Here is a 21,178-nt window from a genome sequence, read left to right on the forward strand (position 1 = left end):
TCTGCCGATGGCCGGGGGTAGATACAGAATGTTCTTAGGAAATAGAAAGTTGGTTACAGCAGCTTCTTTTCACTTAAGACTTTCAGAATTGCAACTACCAGTGTTTCAAAACATATATATTTGAATATTTTAAACAAACATTGTTGGTCTATTAGAGTAATGTGTGCTGTAGAAAAAGTGCAGCACAAACATTTTCTCATTTATTGTGAACATGATTTAAGGACCACACTATGTTCTATCATATGAGAGTGCTGTAATTTATTTGGCTATTTCTCTGTTTGGGGGGACTTTAGGTTTACAAAGTATTTTTTAAATTACTTTAATACATGTTCATTGTTAAAAACAAAATTCAGCAATACAGAAATATATAATAGAATAAGTGAAAGCCCCTTATTTCCCCCTCCTAGCCCCTCTTCTTAGAAATAACAACTGAGAATCAATCCTCTAGATTTTTACAGCCCCCCCCCCCCAGTTTTTTCACTTGTCTCACACCTAATTTGCAGGCAGTTTTGTATAACATCTGCTGTTATTGAATCTTTCTGAAGCATTCAACTTCATTTGCATAGGAACTTTTTTCCTAGTATGTCATTAGTTTACTTGACATTAATTTAAATTACATAATATAGTAAAGAATCAATTGACATATAATTGTTTGGGAAAAGATGCAATACTCAGAGGCAAGAATAAGAATGTTCACTGGGATGTAGGCATCAGTCTGTATGTTTTATAGAGGAGATGAAGGGTGTCCCTTAAACCATCGTCTTGACTAAGTGGAGGTCAGGTGCAGATGAAAGGGCTTTGTACTGTACTAATTCATATGCCTGTCTGGTTTGCAAGCATTTCCCATTCCTCCTTGCCAACATTATGCATTATCGATCCATAATGCATTTTAAAGCTGGAAAATGTTTGTCAGTGAACAACAACATCAAACCCCTAGAATTTATTGAGCATCTACTCTTGTAACACTTTCTAATCTTGTTAACTCATCATAGTAATTTTGTAATGTTACCCCCGTTTTGAGAATAAGAACATCAAGACACACAGAGATTCACTAACTTGGCCAAGGTCACACCATAAGTGGCAAAGATTCAAAAAAATTTTAAGAAATTTTTATTTGGCATAGTAAGTTTACTGCATGAGTGAGATATTTAGTATTTCAATGCCATATATTCACACAATAAGTTAAAAACATCTGGCAAAATGCAGAGGTAGTATCTGTAGTATACGAAATATACTTTTGTTTCATGACAAACTTTCAGCATGGTTTGTAAAATTTATTCATTAAGTATATATTGAGCCTACTTTTCTATTTTTACAAATTATTGGAAGAGAGTGTTAGAAGTTAAGTAACCTTCACAGATATTTAGCCGACTCTCTCATCCTCTTGTGAAATATGTGAATGAAACGTGCTGATGCTTCAAGTCTGTGAAGGTGTTGGCAATGTAGATGGAATGGGGATTTCCTGCGCTCTTAGACGATACCATGTCCCCTTTCTGTGAACCCACTGAATGTCCCTGCTGTGGCATGTTTTCGTAGTGCTAGTTAAGACCTGCCTTTGTCTTTACTCTTATAGGTGGTATTCAGACATAAAGGAGACAGACACACACACACCAACTTTCTAAGCCATGGTTTCTGCAGATGTCTGTGTGATAACACTCTTAATTATGGGTTACCTTGAATTTTCACATACTCCATCCCACAAGATGATGTTTTTGGCATGGCACTTCCAAACAGGAAAAGCTATTCTTTGCTTCACTTAAGCCCAGAGTCTGACCGGAAAATATTAGTGAACAGCAAACTCTGTGGAATAAAAATGACCTGCAGGTCTCGCTGAGCACATGCATGAGGGTTTGTGCAGGACACATTTGAGGAGAATTACAAAATGCATGTTGCATCCAGCCTTTGGGGAGCCACTCTTCTTTGCTTGTCTTTTGAGGTTCCTCCTAGTTTAGGGTGAAGTGCACTCAGCCGAGTGGCGAAGGACAGGGCTGTGGTCACCTCTGCACACGGAATCCCAGCCAAGCCGTGGGAAGGACGGCTGGAGGGGGAAGGGCTGTAGCAGTGAAAACGCACTAGGTCCCTGTTTTTCTGACTAGAAATCTCTGTGGCAGAGTAAAAGATGGGAAATTCCATTATTAAAGGGCCCGTGTGTGTCCTGTCCTCGAGGGCTTCCTGAGCAGCCACCCTTCTCACTCACTGTCCCGTCTCCTCGGACGGCCGCCCTTCCTCTGCACCCACGGCTCGTGGTTCCCTTCCCTGCATCTGCTGTCGGTTAGGATGTTGTCTGCGTCCACCCTGTGCCTCGGCATTACTTACGGTTTTTAGAAAGTAAACACGGATGACTGCGTGATTCTGTCTCCTTTTTTGTTGCGCTTTACATTTTTTTAAATATAAAAATTAAAAAAGAAAAAGCTGCTTTGGGACCTCCACAGACTGCCTAGCTAAAATCCTCCACCAGTAATTTGGAGCCAGGGTTGAGAGGCATTGCTCTGCCAAACAGTTCATTTGCTAGTTTGCCTTCTCGTCGGATTGTGGAGTCTTGAGGATCCTTTTGTGTCTGTCCCTAGCAGTAAGCCCGGAGTCTGACATACTCCTAGGTACTCAGTAAAGGCTTACTGAAGAAACCACAAAATTAATGAATGGATGAGATTGTTCAGTCAACCAGGAAAAGGATAAAGAGAAAGCTAATGGTGTTTGTATGTATAGAAGGTTTTTTATAAAAAGGTCTAAGATACACTATTCTACTTTCTTTGAGAATGAGAAATAGGCCATAATGCACAGCTTCATAGACTGTGTTATGAAGGCGTTTCTGCCTATAAAGCCTACTAGACTAAGTCAGTAGATGGTTCATGAAGGTGTGGACTTCCTTTCATAAGATGGTAGCTAGAATGTTCACCTGCACACGGGAGGTTAAAGCCAAAGTCACCCATGAGGTGTGGTTCTGGACTGCTGGGCCAGGACAGAGCTGGTGAGAAGAGTTAAAATAATCTGGTCTCAGGGTGAGCCAACTAAGACTGTAAAGTATTTACATGAAGCTGTTCCAGTCTGTTTGGGGTCATAGGTGTAGAAATGGAGCTGAGCATCCTAACGGGAGGCAGAGGCGGAGGCACGCAGAAACGTCAGATAAAGCCCCAAGGCTCGCTCCACCTGGGAGGCAGCAGGTGCACCCGGGTCCAGGAATACGGTAGCATGAGGCTGTGACTGACTGGAATTGCCGAGCTTTCTCTTGTCCTGGTGGGGGTGTGCGGGGGCAGGCCCGGTAGTTTTAGAAGAAACTGTAGAGGGCTTACCAGAGCTCTGAGAAACAACACTGAGCTACCGGTGGCAAGAGCTAAGCTAGGTATACAGATTCATGCTTTTGTCTCTGATTTTGTAATTGGGTGTTTCACAGAGTGAATCTAGTGGGTTTTGACGTAAAATGTAATGATATAATATGATTGAAGCTAGGTCAGTTTTTATTTTAGCTGACAATGTTCAAAATAAAACAGATTCTTATTTTCATTTGTATAGTAGAACTGTCTGCCTTCTCCAATCTTCAGAAAAGGTCTTTGCGATGTATTTTACCTAATCAGAATGTTGGCAGAATGACAAAGGAGGTCATAGTAAATTCAATGGAAAAAATTAAGACTTTAATTTCTCATATAGTGTAGTTAGAATGCATTGCCTCATAGAAAATGTATAAAATAATGTAATTGATATTTATTATGGACTGTAAGAAACCAGGTCCTCTGATTTAATATATTTGTTGCCATGTTCCAAAATGACTTCCCTTCCATTTTGTAATCACTTATTTACATATGTAGAAATTAATAAATTAATTTATCTGTCCTTCATGTCACAAGTCATCATTAAGCTCCCAGTGTATGAGGCCCAGGAATACAACTGTAGGAACTGTGAACAGTTACAGACTGTCATAAAAATTCAGCCAGCAAGATTCTAACATAATAATTTATAAATATAAAGTAATTTAATTGTATAATTTATAATTATAAAGTAATAGAATTTGTTCTGCAGTGCCTTCTTAATTAAAAGATAACTTCACGTCTTCCAAAGACCCGGACTGGACTTGAATAAACGATTGTGCACCTTTTCAGGAAAGCTGTGCAAAGAGGCCATGGCAGTCACGTCCCATAGAGTTGAGGACATGAAAGAATGGGATTGGAGTGATACGTTTTATTCCAAACTTTGCCACTTAAAATAATTGCAAAAAAAAAAAAAAACACACAGAAGTTAAGGTTAACATATTTTAAAATTCTGTTCCAATTAGAAATTGTCCTTTAAAGAGAAAATGTTGCCCTTTTTTCTACAGGTTTCTAATTCTTTTGTCTCTCATATTACTTATTTTTGCCTCGACTACGTTGCAACAGTATCTTTGGTGCATATGCTTTGAAGACTGATGACAAACAACAGTATGACCTCCCAAAGCTGCTCCCCTGGTGACCACTAATGGTTTATCTAGTGTCAAACAAGATCTTTGTTTTCTTGATTTTAGATAAATTTGCAGCCCACTGCCTCACCAGTCATGATGTCAGTTGTTTACATTTCAGCAAAATGTTTGTCGTAACTTTCAAATACAGGGGAACTGTGGACAGACGGTATTTATCACGTTGCAGAGACTGTCAGAAATGGTTGGCCTCAACAGAACGGAGGCGAGCTCAGCGTTTATATTTTAATCTCCAGAGTGTCAGGCCTGCTCACTGTAGTGACCACTTGCAGCATGAGAAGATGAATGGCACGGAATTTGTGTACTCGTTGCCATGTATTGCTCTCAATTATATTTTCAAAAAATGTGTTTTATAGATGATGGCTGAGGCTGAGAAGACGCCATCCCAGCATCGGAAGTGATAACGTTGCTCTTCCAGAGTGAGATGTGGGAACTCGTGGGTAGGCTGTTTCCTGGTGAGAGTCTCTCCCCGCAGCTCCAGGGCAGGTCAGGAGAGAGTGCTGACAGGTTCGCAGAGAGCTCTTAGGAAGCAGGAGTGCCCTGTGCTGGCACTGTGGTCGTTAGCTCTTGGCCAAGTGAAGCCTGTCTCTCAGTTCCAGGGCTTCACACAGTCTGTTATTGAGCAGGAGCGGAGGGGAGTCTGTAAATGAATGTAATATTGCTTAAGATGTGTGCGTACCTAGGTAGGTGCTGCATAAACGTTGAGTCATTTAATTTAGGACACAACCTTCCTGCTCGACACCCCCAGCGTTCATGGCCTCCTGCCTCCCGCCTCCCGAGGGCGGTCTCGCTGTTGGTGAGAACGGGTCCCCGTCCCGCCTGCACCGCTGTCCGTTCTGCCCTGCCTGTGAGCTGGCTCCTGTCTAGGCCCCACGTCCTCTGCTTCTCTGTGTCTGCTGTTCCCTTCACCAGGCGTTTCCTTTAGAAAACCTAGGATTAATTCAGTCCTTGGGGCCTTAGCGGGTACGGTGAGTGGGGCAGGCCCTCAAGAAACTTACTGGGAAAATGAAGAGCGATAGATAAATCGGTGAATGAAAAGTCAACGTTCACCTGCACAGTTAAGAGAAAAATAAAGGTAAACAAAGGAAAGCAGTGATGGGGAAATCACCTGAATGGGCTTGATGACTTGTCGTCTGTTCATCTTATTGGTAGTGCAGCCGTCTCTGACGGGGAGAGCAGCATGGAAATGAGACGCCTCCGCTTCTTCCCGGGCTGCCCTTCCCTCAGGGCCCCTCCCCGTCCTTCTCCAGGAAGCAGGGTCCTGAGGGTTCTCCCCGCTCCCCAGTCTGGGATCTGGGAGAGAAGGGAGAGTGGCAGGACTGTTTTCTGGGTGGGACTGTCCGGAGGCTGGTTGACCCTCAGTGGTGGCCTGAGCCACCCGGGAGCCCCTCCTGCTGGAAGAGTCACGGCCGAGGCGTCTGATCATTGACTGGAGAGCCCGGCCCGGCCGTGTGGTATTTGAAGAAATGCCTCCGTCGTTCACAGAGAGCATAAATGTTTTCCTCTGTTTGCCACAAATCACAATGCTAGAAAAGCAGACTGTGCGATAGGCAGTTTTCAGCAAGCAGAAGCGTAGAAGTTGGTGGGAACTTCGAACAGATGCTCTGTTCTCCAGCCCTGTAATAGCAATAGGACTAATGCCTGTATTTGCAGACTGCTTCGTGGTTTCCAGAGAACCTTTTCCACTCTATCTGCCCTCTGAGTACCTCTTTTTACAGAAGTTAGACCAAAGCTCGCGGGTCAGTAAGACTTGGAATGAGGACAAGGAGACCCACGGTGCCTGGAGGGTGGCAGGCGGGAGAGCTGGTGCTGGTGCCTGGAGGGTGGCCGGCGGGAGAGCTGGTGCTGGTGCCTGGAGGGTGGCAGGCGGGAGAGCTGGTGCTCTGCTCGCTCTGTCAGCAGAGCTGGTGCCGTGGCTCCGGGTAATGTGCAGGCCGGCGTTTTCCTGCCGCGCCCGGGGCCAGGGAGCAGGCATCTGCTGGGCGAAGAGCGTGGACACAGCCGTCCGCACTCAGTGACGTCACTAAAGGTCACAGATAGGCCAGCAGCGCTCTGTGTGCCGACGGCCGCCCCTGCTCAGAGCCAGGAGACTGGGAACGCGAGAAAGCAGTGCAGGCGGATCGTCAGCGTGAACACTCATTCTGTGCCGGTCCCCGTCCCGAGTTCCTCACGTAGATCCACACACCTAACCCTTCCGGTAACCTGTTGCTTTCCTCAGCCCCGTTTTACAAATGAGTGAGCTGAGACACTTGTCCGAGGTTCGTTCCACAGCCAGTCCCTGGCGGACAGGCTTCGAAAGCACTTTGATGCCAGAGTCCATGGCATTAATCACGCGGTGCCCCGACCGAGCAGACGGGCCTTCGTCCGCCGCCTCGTGCTTGCCTGCACGTGTACCCGGAGTGGCTGTCGGGAGCGTGGGACGTCCTCGCACACTCTTGTAGCCATAACTGCAAAGCCGTGTTTCAGTCTGAGCAAGACACCTTGTTTTAGGGAGTGTTTTTCCAGCCCAGTGAGGAAAACAGGATAAAAATGGAATGGATGATGGTGACTTTCGGATCAGGTTTACAAAAGAGAAAAATAACAAATTCCGTTGACAGGCTTGTGGGACATCCAAATGGTGCATGAGCTCTTGGTAGAAAGTTAGCCATGAAGACATGGGGCTTAGACACCTGGGCTGAGAAGCAGGTTTGGGATCTTCAGCTTAGCTGCAGCCAGGAAAACAGTAGAAATGATAACAGTCTATGGAGTGAGGAGAGGATAGACCAGAGGAGAGAACCCCGAGGAGGAGCAATATTTACTGCAGAGATTGACAAACTACAGCGCTGGACACGGCTGGCCCACTGCCATGCTTTTAATGGCCTGCAAACAGAATGGCCTTTGCGTTGATTGATGGCTGCAGTCACATCACAGCCTGGGCTTTGCCTCTCAGCCTGGAAACCTAAAATCTTCACTATCTGGTCCCCAAGGAAAAGTTTACTGACCCCGATTCTGGCAGAGGAACAGGAGCCTTCAGAGGCAAAGATGAATGCGGTGAGAGTGACGGTGAGAATCAGAAGAGCCGTCGCGTCAGCTGGGGAGACGGTCATGCTGCTTCAAGGACTTAACGGTAGTAAAAAGTATTTTAAAAGAAAACTAAGGATATAGCCAGGTTAGAAACAACGTTGGGATTTCTGTGGCCCCGAGATGGGACGGAGAGGACCTCAAAGTGGTGAAAAGGGCAGAAGCCGCGTGCTGTGCCGCTCCCCGACCACAGGTGCTCTGGTGACCAGGACTGGGCGCCTGCGGACTAAGGGGGCCAGGTGCCCGTAGGAAGCCAGGTTCAGGACCTGGGGTCCACTCCTAAGCGGAGGTTCAGTGGGAACTGCCAGCCACGCCCGGAAGCTCCAGGCCTGGAGGAGCAGAGCCCAGGTCGGCAGGTCCCCGTCACCTGCCGGCTCCGCAGCTGGGTCTGAAATGTCCCCGTGTTCCTGCTGGAGCTCCGCCTCTGAGCCATGTGCGTGGCTGGAGTGACCAGGGAAGCAAACACGAAGCTGCGAGAAGGGGCATGGAGGGACAGACGGTGTAGGACAGAGCACCTCTAGCTCCAGATGTGCTGTGAACCAAAACTGCAGGCGTCACTAAGTCAGATGCTGGGAAAGACGGCCATGAGACAATGTTTAAAAACAGAATAAGAATTTATAGCAGATAAAATTTTATAAAATCATCTGAGAAAGATTTTTAAAGAAATATATTTCATATACTTCAGGAGATAGATGAAAATGTCCATTTAAAAACAGCAGGAAAGCATGAAAAATAGGCAGAGAAAATAATAGGTTATATGGAAAGAACTAAAATCTAGGAATAAATATGGTTTTTGAAATTAAAAATAAACTCAACAATATTTAATAGAGACTGCAAGTAGGTGGAGAGAGAATTAATAGCTTGAGAATTAATATTAAGGGATATATTTAAAACAGACAGCAGAAAAACAGGTGGGAAGAGTGAAAGAACGGTTAAGAACCATAGAATGTAGACTTCGGGGTTCGTTCCATGCATTTATTTGGGAGTTCCAGGAGGAGGGAATGCAGAGAAAAGTGGAGTTAGTGTTTGACACCAACTCCTGAGAATTCTCGAGAATTGAAGAAAGACATGAATTGATATCATAGTGAAACCTCAGAAGATCAAAGAGAAGGAAGTGTTTAAGAGTAGAGACGACGATCTACAGAGTTCAGTTTTCCGATAGCAAACTCTTGTCAGGAGTAAGAGGTGTCCCAGAGAGCACAGCAGGGTCTTCAGAACGTGTGATGTCGACCAGGAGTGTGTGCCCAGTGAAACATGAGTCAAGAATTCAGGCAAAAGGAAAACATTTCAGACATTCAAAGGTAAAGAAATAGGACCACAACAGGCCCTCACCGAAAGAACAATGAACAGGTAGACGGCAGCAAGAAGAAAGTGAGTCCAGTGGACAGGCATGGGCATGTGAAAGCAGTGAGCCTGGAAATTGTAAAAATGCATCCGTTTGTCTCATTAACCATTGACAGTGTTGAAAACTACAATTTTATTTTTTATTTTTTTAAAAAAAGGGAAAAGGAAGAAAAACTAACCCTTTAGTTCATGATAAAATAGGAGGAGGATATATAAATGGGTTTAAAATATGCTAAGGGCCTTAAGATATGAATGGTAAGATAAGCCTTCAGGAAAGACGAGTTTTTCGTTAGGTTGCTATTCCTGTGAATTGAAATTACTGTACAGGAATAATGTCATAGTTTTCATTCTAGATGAAGGATTCAAAATCAGATAAATCATACATCAGGCCAATGATGTTCTGAGGCAAAGATGAAATTACTTGATGTAGCCTTGAAAATCATTAACGGTAAAATTCTAATAGCAGTTAATGAAAATAGACACCTAGATAGGGAATACCTATTTTCTAAGTACATGTAGAAAATCCAATTTTACCAATAAATAAATTCAACCTAGGTACAGAGGGAATAATAGTTATGCAGTAAGTTATAAATAATAAGTGAATATATTTTAAAAGTATTCACTTAGATATATGTTGGTCTTGTTTCTAATGGATTCATAAAGAAAAAAAACACACAAAGAAAACCAAAAACACACACACACACACCTGGTAATCCAAATGAAAAGACCTCCCCGGAGTAATGGTCTCTCTTCTTTGGGCTGTGAGGGCACTTGACCCCTCATAGGACAAGGTCCAGTCTGAGCCTTCGCGCACAGCTCTGTCCGGCATGTACCTCCCCCTGTGGACACTGGTTCCCAGCCTCGCTCACGGCTCTGTCCTCACAGGTGGGCTCGTGGTCTGCACACGGCACAGCTGGTGTGCACGGCTGTTTCAGGCCTGAGCTTTTCTCTCTTTTACTGTAACAACAAAGCATGCACAGTATGTTGCTGCATGTTGTCTTGCTAAGCTGTGAAATCTTTACAGATTTGCTGGTAAAGTCTGTATTTAAATAATTGGGCCATTAAGATAAGTAAGATTTGTATAAAGCTCATTGTACTGCTGTTTTGAAGGAATTTCAAACCCTATTGGAGATGACAGGGTCTTATTTAAGTCTGGACAGTCATTTCAGTCTTATGAGAGTCAGGAATTGATAGCATATGTGAGGTAAGTGAGGTGGGAGAGGGTAAGTGAATTCACCCTAAGCACACACAGCAATTGGGGGTTTTGATAGTTGATTTATGCACTTTTTTTTGGTGACTGAGACACTGAAGTAGAAAGTATATCCTCCTCTTCAGCATACATGGTTAACCTGCTGTCGTTGTTTCCCCATATATAACGCATGTGTTTTCTTTTTAAAAATAAGTGCACAGCAATTCCTCCTCCTCTGTGCTCTCAGAGCCCTCCGACCGCACTGCCGTGACACCTCCCTCTGAGTCCTTTGTCTTCCTAACAGACTCGCCTCCAACTCCCATCGGATGATGCCCACGAGTGTTTACGGAACGCAGGAAGGAAGGAGTCCCTGAGTAGCTTAATTATCTTTGGAATTTGGGTCCTGAGGGGTTGTTTACATTTCACATTTTCTGAAGTACATAAATTTTGAATTGGTTGATTACTTGTTGGCTCTATATCAGAGTTCCATAAAGTAATCAATGACTGTCCTGACACCAGACCCCCAGCACTTCCTGGTCTGCATCTTGGAAATGTACTGGCTTCTGAGAGAGAGAGAACTGTGTCCACATCAGAACCTGGAATCGGACTTTTGTCTGATACCAAGGTTTCCTCATTTTGTGCAAATATGTAATTCTGATCTATTACTTAAGACTTTAGAACTCTGGTCCTGTCAACTGAGTCTGAACCTTTTGTAAAGTAGAAAATATTTTTATAAAATACTTCAGTAATTTGTGTTTTTAAATACGATTTTTAAAAATTATTTTATTGCTTGAAGAGAGAGGAAGGGAGAAACATCACTGTAAGAGAGAACTATTGATTGGTTGCCTCCCATAGGTGTCCCGACTGAGGACTGAACCCGCAACCTAGGTGTGTGCCCTCGACCAGGAACCAAACATGTGACCCTTCGGTGTGTGGGTCAGTGCTCCAAACGCTGAGCCACACCATCCAGGACAAGTTGTGTTTTTTAATTAAACCATTTTCTTAACATTTTAAAATGCTTTATTGAGATATAAACACATAACATAAAATCCATCCATTTAAAGTGTATAATTCACTTTTTTGGGGGGATATTCACAGAGTTTTGCAACCGTCACTGTAATCAATTTTAAAACATTTTCATCACCCCAAAAAGAACCTGCCCACTTGGTCATTATTCCCTAATCCCCATCCCATACATTTGTTAACATTTACACTTAGGATTGAAACACCTGTTTCCTACCTTGTCTCAGTATAAAAATCAAAGGTTCACATTGTGTGTGTGTGTGTGTGTTTCAACCATTTATTTCTCTGTACCGTCCAGCTTTTCACAACTTACTATGACTTTATATGCTTATATGAGTCATTTGAAAATATCATTTTACTCGTTTTCTTTCTAAGTATAAAACTTAAAAATGAGTATTATTTGGAGAGCAACTATTGCTTTCTTGACAGAATTTAAATCTGCAGTCTTTTGAATGGCTCACTATCAGTGACTCGACTGGTGGTTGTGTGGTGGTCACAGAGAGATCTCTCCACAGATTGGAATATGTAGCCTGGGTGAGTCTCTCTCTGGTAGTTTGGAGTATGTGTATTCAACTCACACTTCTTGACCTAAATTATTTTTCATCAATTTAGACAATTATAAGAAAATATAGTTGGTCACAAAGCGTTAGTACTTTTTTCAGAATAGAAAAGTCTGTGTGAGTGACAAGTTATGTTATTCACTAATAGGCCATTTTGATGAATAGAAATATTATGTAAATCACTTGTCAGAAAGACATGAAATGATTTTTTTATCCGTGTAATTTACACTGAACTCTGGCTGGCACATAGCATTTTCTGAATTAAAATCTCTGTGGACAAGTAGTAAACTGTGTAATGTCCGTGTGAATAATACATGAGCAGCCTTACCGTCAGGCCCCGTGATAAACAGGCTGGCGGGTAGACTCGTGTCTGGGGGCACGTTAGGCAGCTCACTCCACTCCGTAGGGGGCTCTTTAGAGAAACAAGTTTTAAAGATGCTCTTACCTGATTCAGACGAGGAGTGAGGCAAACCCTAGAGCGTCTGTGTGGCTCTGCGGTCTCTGTACTTTGTGTCGTTCATGTGATGCCTGCCTGTCACACGGGACATAAAGGTTACTGGGGTGTAACTGTGCAGGGTTGGCTCCTCTGATCACTCGGATGTATTACATAAAAAAGTTACTCTTATGCTTTGCTTAACTTCAATCAATAAACTTCGTTTTAGAGCTCCTTTCTGACCAGAGCATTCACCAGCGAGAACTGAGTAGTAGGTGATAGCCTTATTCTCACCGAGTTTACAATCCGTCCACGTTTGTGAGTGGGAACTGTACCACACGGGAAGGCTAGGCCGTGAACTCCGTGAAGGTGCGTACCTCTGTGCGGTCTGTCCCAGCACCTGCGGCGGCGTTGTGGTCGCTTGATGGTTGCTGAATGCGTGAGTGACAGTGTTAAGCGCGGTGGGCAGTAGGCGGCATGTGCTCAAGGACTTGATCGTTAATGGCTTGCACAGCATCCAGTCAGGATATAGCTACAACTATGGGTGTTTTCAAAGAAAGAGGAATTTAAAACAAGAGAATTTCTGATGTTAGAACCCCCAGGAAATAGAATGCACTTTTATTCTTTGATTCAGCAACTACTTATTGAGCACCTAGTTTTTGCTCGACCCTGTGTCAGTGTAATCCCAGCTGTCAGAGAGCTCACGCCGTGCACTTCGTAAACTAGCAACGAGATAATCAGTACAATGGGGTTTACAGTTAACTAACTGAGGACTCGATCCAGAACTGCCTGGGCTCTGAGGGAGGGGAGCAGTGCTGGAGGAGAGGGGCCTCTGAGCTGGGTGCTGCCCTGGGAGCCTGGACCCACCGGGATCTGTCCGTGGTGCTGGCTTTTGGCCCCAGCGTGTCCTGCCTGAAACGCCTTCTCCTGGGTCTCATGGCCCAACTTTAGAATATGCAGGAACAAGGAGGAAAGGGCACTGCTGTGTGAGACCCTCCAGGCTGCGTAACCCGTAACCCATGGCCAGCAAGTGGGGGAAGGGGGAGAATGAAGAAGTTGAAGGTCCTTTGTCTTTTAATCTGATAGAAACCCTCCATGTTGCACTCATTGTGTCCTGAAGAACTGTCGCAGGATCCACTTCCTCAGCTGCACGCGGCTCCTAGCGCGCCCCTCAGCGTGTACTTGTCTCACACACTGCGTTTCTCTCTCTCTTTCTCTCACTCTCACTCTCTCGCTCTAAGTCAGGGGTGGGAACATCTGGCCCGAGGGCCGTATACGGCCTGAGAAATCACTTGGTCTGGCCCTGCCAAGGCATTAGGGGTGAGTAAATGTTTGACCAAATATAGCAGACTAATTTTTAAGTTGAACATTTTGTATGGCCCAAGAATGATGTCATAAGTATTCAAAAGGCCCTGGGCAGAAAAGAGGTTCCCACCCCTGCTGAGTGCCCGCCTGGCCACCACAGGGCAGCTTTGTGGAGCCTGAGGATGGCGGAGATCAAAATACATTGACTGTGCATTCTATTGTGTTAACTGTACATGGGCCTTGGGTCACCTGCCGCATAATGGCTTAAAGAGAAGGAACCAGCATGTAGGTCTGTGTCCCCCCCCCCCCCCCCCGCTCTGCCTTCTCTCAGTCCAAACAGGTCCACACGGACCAGCAGCTCCCTCAGGGCAGCCTTCCAAAGGGCCTGCGTTCTGGTCAGCATCGCAAGGGCTGCCCTCTCCTCCTGAGAAAGCCTTTCCCGCCTCCCTCAGCCCCACGTACCTTATTCCTAAGCCTGCAAACTGGGTTATGACTTGACTCTGGGGAACCACATTCCCACGAGTTGATAATGTCCTGTGACATCCTTGACCCCGGGACCTGAGTCCTTCCAAGTGCGAGTGTCTGCAGCTTAAAAGCGGAGGCCAGACTGTGTGTAGATGGTGGGAAAGCCATCGACAGAGCAGTCAGCCTGCGCTGCTTGCTTCTCGTAGGCTGACAGCAGGTGAAGAGAGCAGACTTGTAGAGACGAGGTCCTGTAAGTGTTAGGAGGGTTTCCCACGTGGGAAAACCAACCATAAAAACATTCACTCCTGGATCGTCTCATCTCAGTTCTGAACTTACAGATTTGCTAAAACCAACTCGATCTCCAAACAGGCCTTAAGGTGCCACCAGACGCTCGGAACAGATCCCTCCTCTCCTGCTGCGGAACCTGCCCTCTTCCCCGTCTGCCGCCGCCAACGGGCTGGGGGCCTCCTCCCTCATCACAAAGCGCAGTTACGTCTGCAGGGAAGCCAGGCACAAAGGCCACAGCCTCTGGGCCACCACAGAGTAACAGCTGCCTCTCTTGATTGGAAGAGGCAATAACAGTCACTCCAGTTCATAATTGAATGGGTGCCCAGGACGTGCAGTGGAGAGTGGAGCTGTCATTCTGTGCTGGCCGGTAGCTGAGCTGGGTTATTGGGGTGCGGCTGCTAATCCTGTTAGTCAGTGTCAGTGTCACGGGGTGGAAGGCAGAGCTGTCATGTTCTGCCAGGGACCTAGCGAAGCCACACATTTCCCTGCAGAGGTGTTTTCCTCACTCGAATACGAATGGTGACGCCCTTATGGAAGCTCCCGTTTCACGGGCCTGAGTGCAGAGTGTTTGGAAAAGGGTAGGAGGAGGAAGGAAAGGTCCCCTTTCCAGAGGAGATCTTCTCATTCCTGGAGCAGCCTGCTGGGCGCCTGGGCCATGTGCGTCCTGAGCTTGCCCTCGGGGAGGACGCAGAGGGGAGTGGGGCCTTCCAGTGCGGGGCGTGGACACACACGCGTCTGGATGAGTAGGAAGTGGGGAGGGCGTTGGGACGGGCAGTTTCATGCAGAGACCTGACTGGCTGAGGGGTCGGGAAGGAGTCGGGTCTCACAGGACTGAGGGCATGTGACCATGACACGCTGAGAAGGCTGAGCAGGTGGCAGTGTGGGTGGGGAGAATAACTGTGGTTCAGCGTTCTTAGCGTACTTGCTTTTTTCCTAGCCACTCACGGGAGGGGGACACGCACAAGGCGACGCATTTGAGGCGCATCCTGACTCCTGGGAGCATTCAGGCATCCAGGCAGAGAGAGAGCAGTGATGGGCAGGAGACGTCTGGGGTGCGATAGACGGGAAGGGAAGCACAGGGCCAGCGCTCCCTTTCCTCCTGGGCTGTGAAGTGATGTCCCCTTTCTCCTTTTCTCCTTTTCTCTCTTTTGCATGTAGACTATTCAATGCCACACGCTTAAGAAGGTGGTTTAACTTAACATTTGGACAACTCATCATGGAGCCCACTTGCTTTTCCCTCTCTGTCCCCTGAGGTGGAAGCGTCACAGGACGTAGAGCACTGTGCGTCCGCCTGTGCAGACAGGGGATGGGGTTCCCTGTCGTGCTCACAGGCCTGTGTCTCCTGCTCATCGGCCTCACCTCACAGGACATCGTTGCTGAGAAATCTTTTCACTTGTTCGCCTGTTGTTGAGTCCCCGTCCATCTGTTGGCCCTGAGGTGGGGACTGTGCAGTGTTTCTGTCCGGCCGCGAACCGGGGAGCCCAGGGGTGGGGTGGCTCGTTGCATCTCTAACCCCACGTTCCCCACACCAGAGCCCTCTCGGCTGCAGGGGCAGACGATGTGTGAGGTTTTATTTCACAGTTGATTTTGCTATTTGCTTTATTTCTTTGAAAAGCTGCAAATGTTAAGTTTTCAGTAGTACATTAATAAAAGGCTGGCTTTGAATGGCCTTTCTCTCCTGAAATTGGCTGATTTTTTTCCTGCTTAATGTCTTGGAGGGCCTGTGTCTTAAGTTTTCAAGAGGTCACGTCCATGTTGCTGGAGCCGCATGAAAGCTTTGAGGTTTGTTTTGTTTTGTTTTGGAGGCGAGATGTATACATTGAGCGTCTGCTTTCACTCAGCCCTCCCCGTGCCGTGCTGGCCGCTCTCCGCGTGGGAAAGGCCTCAGAAGGCAGTCTGCGGGTCCCCTCTGCGCAGGCCGCATGTGGGAGCGCTGCCTGGCCGAGGCGAGGCGCCTTTGCTTTAGCTGGAAAGCACGTGATTCCCGGTCGCACTGCATTCCAGTGTGAAGCCTTACCTGTCCCTGTCTCCCTGCTCGACTCGCGGCTCCTAAGGAGGCTCACGGTGAACATGTCCTTCATCTTTGGGCATGAAACTCCATTCCAGTGAGGAGCTCTTGTTCGAGGCTCATGCCAGAGAGGGATCGGGCGTGTGTCCTGGGACCAGACCGGAGGGTAACTGCCTGTGTCTCCACGTGGAAACCCCGTGACAGTCCGTGGGCTGCCCTCCCCCCCCACCCCGGCCTCCGCAGCATGGAGAGGTGGAGCACTTCCTGAGACTGTGCCCTCGCCGCCAGGCTTTGGTGAGGACGCCCAGGAGCTCGGGCGCAGTAGGGACACCGAGGGCGAAAGAGGATCGTTCCCTCTGAGGCGGAGAGGTGCGTGCGGTGCAGAGGCCTGAGAGCGTGGGCCACGTGGCGTCTCTGCTCGGTCTGTCAGTGGCTGCCTTCTCTGTGCACGCGCCCCCCTGTGTCTGCTCCCCTCCCTGTGAGAACACAGGTCCTGTTGGAGTAGGACCCACCCTAACAGCGTCTCTTTAACTTAGTCACTGCTTTAAAGACTTTATCGTCCTAACCGGTGTGGCTCAGTGGATAGAGCGTCGGCCCGCGGACTGAAGGGTCCCAGGTTCGATTCTGGTCAAGGGCATGTACCATGGTTGCGGGCACATCCCCAGTGGGGGGTGTGCAGGAGGCAGCTGATCTATGTTTCTCTCTCATCAATGTTTCTAACTCTCTATCCCTCTCCCCTCCTCTCTGTGGAAAAATCAATAAAATATATTTTTTTTAAAAAAGACTTTATCCTCAGATACAGTTATGTTCTGAGGGACTAGGGGTTGGGACTTGAACATAAGCGTTTGGGAGGGAAGACACGATTCAGCCCATAACGGGTTGCTGTCCTCCTCAGTCCGTATGTGATGCAGTGGCTCTGTGCAGCCTGAACAGCTCATACCTGCCCCCAGGATCACTCTTGCCTTCCGCACGCCAGAGGGATGCCAAGAACTTGGAGGAGCCTCTTCCCACCAGCACTGTGAACAATTCAGAAAATGCACAGAAATAATCAAAAGTGGTTTAATATGCTTCCTAAAATGGCTGAAGTGGTTAAAAAAAAAAAGGTATAGCTATGTGGTTAGATGTTAGATGATATTACTGAAGAAAAATTCTAGAAGAGGAAATCTTGGTGGAAGGCAGCTTGCCTTGTTGGGTGGTGATGACTGTTACAGAATGATCTGCCTTTTCAGGGTCTCGTGACAACTTCTGTATGAGATGGTTCTCCCTCTGCCTGGAGCACTTGGCTCCTTTCCCTCCTGTCTCACCTGACTTCAGCCTCAACGTGGTCAGCGGAACCCGTGCTGACCGCCATCCCCTCGTGCTCCTAAAGCGCGTGCCCGTTTCTCCAGGCACTAACCACATCGACAGCATCTTGTTTATAGGCACTGGATGTGCGCTGTCCCACCCACCACATCTCAAGCTTCGTGGGGGACAGCAGTCGTGTCCTTGGTGCTCACCACTTTTGACCTACTTAGCCTTGAATAAATATTTGCAGAATAATTGAACCAGCAGAATGTGTCCCACTGCAAGTAAATATTTCATGTGGTTCTCATTCTGTGCCTGGGAAGTTGAGCTAATTTCTGTTTGTGTTCTTGTCTAGAATGTGGCCGATCAGATTGCATTTCAAGCTGCCGGCGGATTAACAGCCCTTGAACACATTCTTCAAGGAGTGGTCCCAGCCGCGAACGTGAACACAGTTTCACGAATTCCTCCCAAGTGAGTACAGTCTCTTCATCTGTCTTCCACCTTCCGTTTATGAGTCCTTTCTGCCCTGTGTGTCCATGTGGGAGACCACGAGGAAACGGTACGTGTGTTCAGGCTTGAAGAGCAAAAGCTCACACTGCCTGTAGGGAGAAAAGCAGATTGAGCCTGAAGCCATAAAAAGGAAATCTCTGTGGTCTACGACCTTCTCTAGCCCTAAATCAAGAGGAATTGGTAAACTCCTGGGCAGTTGTAACTGCTGACAGAAATGGAGCCAAAATGAAGAGCAGTAGAGAAAGCCAGCTTCCTGTGCTGCCTGCAGAACAAGGTGTGAGCACATGAACAAAGCCCGAGGGAGGAAGGCCAAGTCCTCGCCACAGGAAACCGTCTGAGGCCAGACTGCTGTCACCTAGAGTCCCAGCCACGTCGCTCGGACAGTCGCTCGGACGGACGCAGGCGCAGTTGGGTCTTTGACTGCAAAGTGCTCTTGGCCATCAGGGTCCTGCACAGCCGGAGACCTGGGTCTGCCCCCTGCTCTCCAGAGCCCCTTGGTCTCTGGGATGTGGAAGCAGAGCTCTGCCTCAGAAGTCTGGCATCCCTGAGTTGTAACATGCACAATTTCTGGGTACTCACAGAGTTTAAGTGAGAAGTTTTCATAAAAATTTATTTATATCACGAAGAAAACTTTTAAATATTTAGTTAGCCCAACAAAAGTGAGTGCTTCATTTGTCCATGGGATAAAACAGAAAAAAAAAATTCCCAAACCATGTTATCTTTTTCTTGAGAGACGTTTTGGTAAAACAGAAATAGCGCCAGCTCTAGCGTCAGACAAAGCTGGACTCCAGTTCCCCGCTGGGAGAATTTGGGCGGTGCCTTAGCCCTGTGGCCGTGTCTCCTCCCGTGGTCACACGGCTGGTTGTGCAGGTCAGCTGGAATGCACTGAGCGTCCCTGTGAACTGTGAAGTGCCCTAAGAGGTGAGGCGACAGGAGTCGTCTTTCCTGGTTCAGGACAGTGCTGTCTGTGTGGCATGAACTTCCTGCCACCTTGGCTTATTTGTGTCTGCTTTCTGTGGCCTTTGGTGACGTTTCTGTGCAGAAGTTCTTTGGTACTGAGTCTGGGGTTTGCTGTTCTCTCAAAGTAGAGGTGAATGAAAGAGGTGTGGGTGCCCTTCGGTCGGGCATTTCTGTGCACAGAGCCCACCCGGGCAGTTCCAGCCTGTGTGCATTTTCTTTCTTTCTTTCTTTTTTCCTTTGAGGCATTTTATTTCCACATATGTATTACATCCCTAGAAAAAGAATCCCAGGATTTTCCCTCCTGTGTGTTTTCGTCTTGCTTCTTCATGGTCCATGATGCCCGCTGAGGTTGTCAGTACAATGAAACCAAACTGCCGGGACGGAAGCAAGTCGTTCTGCCATTTTTCTAGATCTTTGAGGTGCACATCAAATCCGGGGCTGATTACTCCACACTTGTTCAACCTGCTGTGAGGGTCCCAACAATTTTCCCAGCTCTGTGGTCATCAGTAATTTCACATTCGCCGATGTAACCATGCTTCATCATCACAGTCAGAAACCGGACGAGGACTTTGGAGCACGGCCTGATGAGAACCTGGTGCTTGCCTCTCTTTTTGGCATTGTTGACACTCTTCCTGCGCACCATTGTGGCGGCACGGACCGATGGCGGAAAGATCTGTGTGCGTTTTCTAACCCACAAGAGTTGTCCTTACAAGAAGGGAAAGTGAACACAAACCACTGAGACTCCTTGTACGTATGAGACAGAAAGATCCAGGAAGACTAGCAGTGAAGTCTGAGAAAGAACTGCAGCGTTTCCCTGTTGCCTTAAACGCCCTCTAGAACCTAAAGCAGGTGGCAGAGACGGAGTCAGGGGCCATTGGGCTGGCGGCCCATCAGGAGCATGTGGACGCTGTGGAGTGAAGCCACATGCACCTCACATCCACCATGCCAAGGCCCCGGCACATGTTAATAACATGCGTTAAACAAGTCCTCGTTTGTAGGCAGGATTATTCTATAATTTTAAATATCTTCTTAGATCAAGACTTACTAAAAGCAAATAGCGTTCTCCTACACAATAAAAGTAAAAACCTGTTTTGCAAGCTAATTAGCCATAGTGATTGATAAATGCTCTTCCCATTTGACTTATTGCGGCATTTGGTTTATGTCTGAAAAGGCTGCACGGAGATGGTCACAGTTGACAGCTGCGGCGCCACTAATGAGATTAAAGCAAAGAAATGCGTCGTGTCGCCTTTAACCTGCTGGTCAGCACTGCGAGCCACCTGGGTCTCCTCCAGAGCTGGCGTGCTGATGTGGATTCACACTTACGTGGCCAGGTCCTGCTGAGACCTAGCTGAAGGCATGCTGACCATGACTGCCTTGTAATCAGACAAAACAGAGTTCAACACTAGAGTTTCAAAGTAATGTTTTAATTTTATGCTCCCCTACAGTTTTAAGTCCATTATTATAATCTCTGAAACATAACATTTCAAGGGGAGGTTAATTTTAGGAAGAACAGAAAGGCTAGTTAGGTTGGTGCTTAGAATATATATGATCTTCCAACTAAAATCAGAATGTGTCTCTGTGGAATAATTAAGTTGCCTATTCCAATTGTTCCAGATTCACCAATTAAACAAAAACCCTTGAAATAACTCATCTAGTTGAAGAGTTCTTACTTCTTTCTCTGTGGTGTCCTTATAATGATGAAAACTGTTTAATTTTAAAGTTAATTTTGGTATTATTAAAATGTTACATTTTAGAACACGATATGCATTGTGCTCTTTACCCACAGCATACACTGACCAGGTGTCTCATGTCCACTGCAGAGAAACAAGCAAATTCTGTCACATATAATTGTACTATGTAATATCTTCTAATTTTATAAATAAAATAATAACAGTTTTAAAAGATTCCCATATATGAAAGACCACATATAGAACTTCTTTTAAATACATTTTCCATGTCAAGTACTATTTTTCTCTCCTTTTTTCAGTATATTTTATTCTGACCAGTATTATACATCTGAAATCTGTTTGCTGCAGCAGACCCATTGAACACGATGAAAATGAGACTCCACTGGAAACTTTTCTTCCTGCGACGAATAACTTCATAAGCATAATCAGATCACACTCTTCTGGTAGCCGTCTGTGAGGACTCCAGGTCGTTTTAGCATTCGAGGTTCACTGGTTCAAAAATACACACTGGAGTCTTTCTACTTTGTATAGACATGAGCTCAGAGATAGATCCTACGCTGTCCTTCGTGTTTGCAAACTTCCCACGTGACCTCGTGTGGGTGCGGGAGAGAGGATCG

The 21,178-nt window shown here is 46.6% G+C and overlaps 1 protein-coding gene and 1 pseudogene across 4 annotated transcripts in view; one reads left to right on the forward strand and one right to left on the reverse strand.

The window, feature by feature from the left end:
- The window catches only part of SCAPER (S-phase cyclin A associated protein in the ER), a 154,107-nt gene that overhangs the window by 85,871 nt on the left and 47,058 nt on the right, over nucleotides 1-21,178 (forward strand). For all 4 annotated transcript variants that reach the window (XR_002826915.1, XM_014447709.2, XM_023746575.1 and 1 more), the window contains exon 23: nucleotides 17,759-17,874. Coding sequence is in view for 3 of the 4 variants with exons in the window: in XM_014447709.2 (XP_014303195.1) it covers nucleotides 17,759-17,874 (116 nt within the window). In the remaining variant the exon portion in view is untranslated. The remainder of the gene's footprint in view (nucleotides 1-17,758; nucleotides 17,875-21,178) is intronic.
- Nucleotides 19,102-19,516, reverse strand: LOC102427505 (annotated as a pseudogene).

Source organism: Myotis lucifugus, unplaced genomic scaffold, assembly GCF_000147115.1.
Source record: "Myotis lucifugus unplaced genomic scaffold, Myoluc2.0 scaffold_698, whole genome shotgun sequence".
Taxonomy (NCBI): domain Eukaryota; kingdom Metazoa; phylum Chordata; class Mammalia; order Chiroptera; family Vespertilionidae; genus Myotis; species Myotis lucifugus.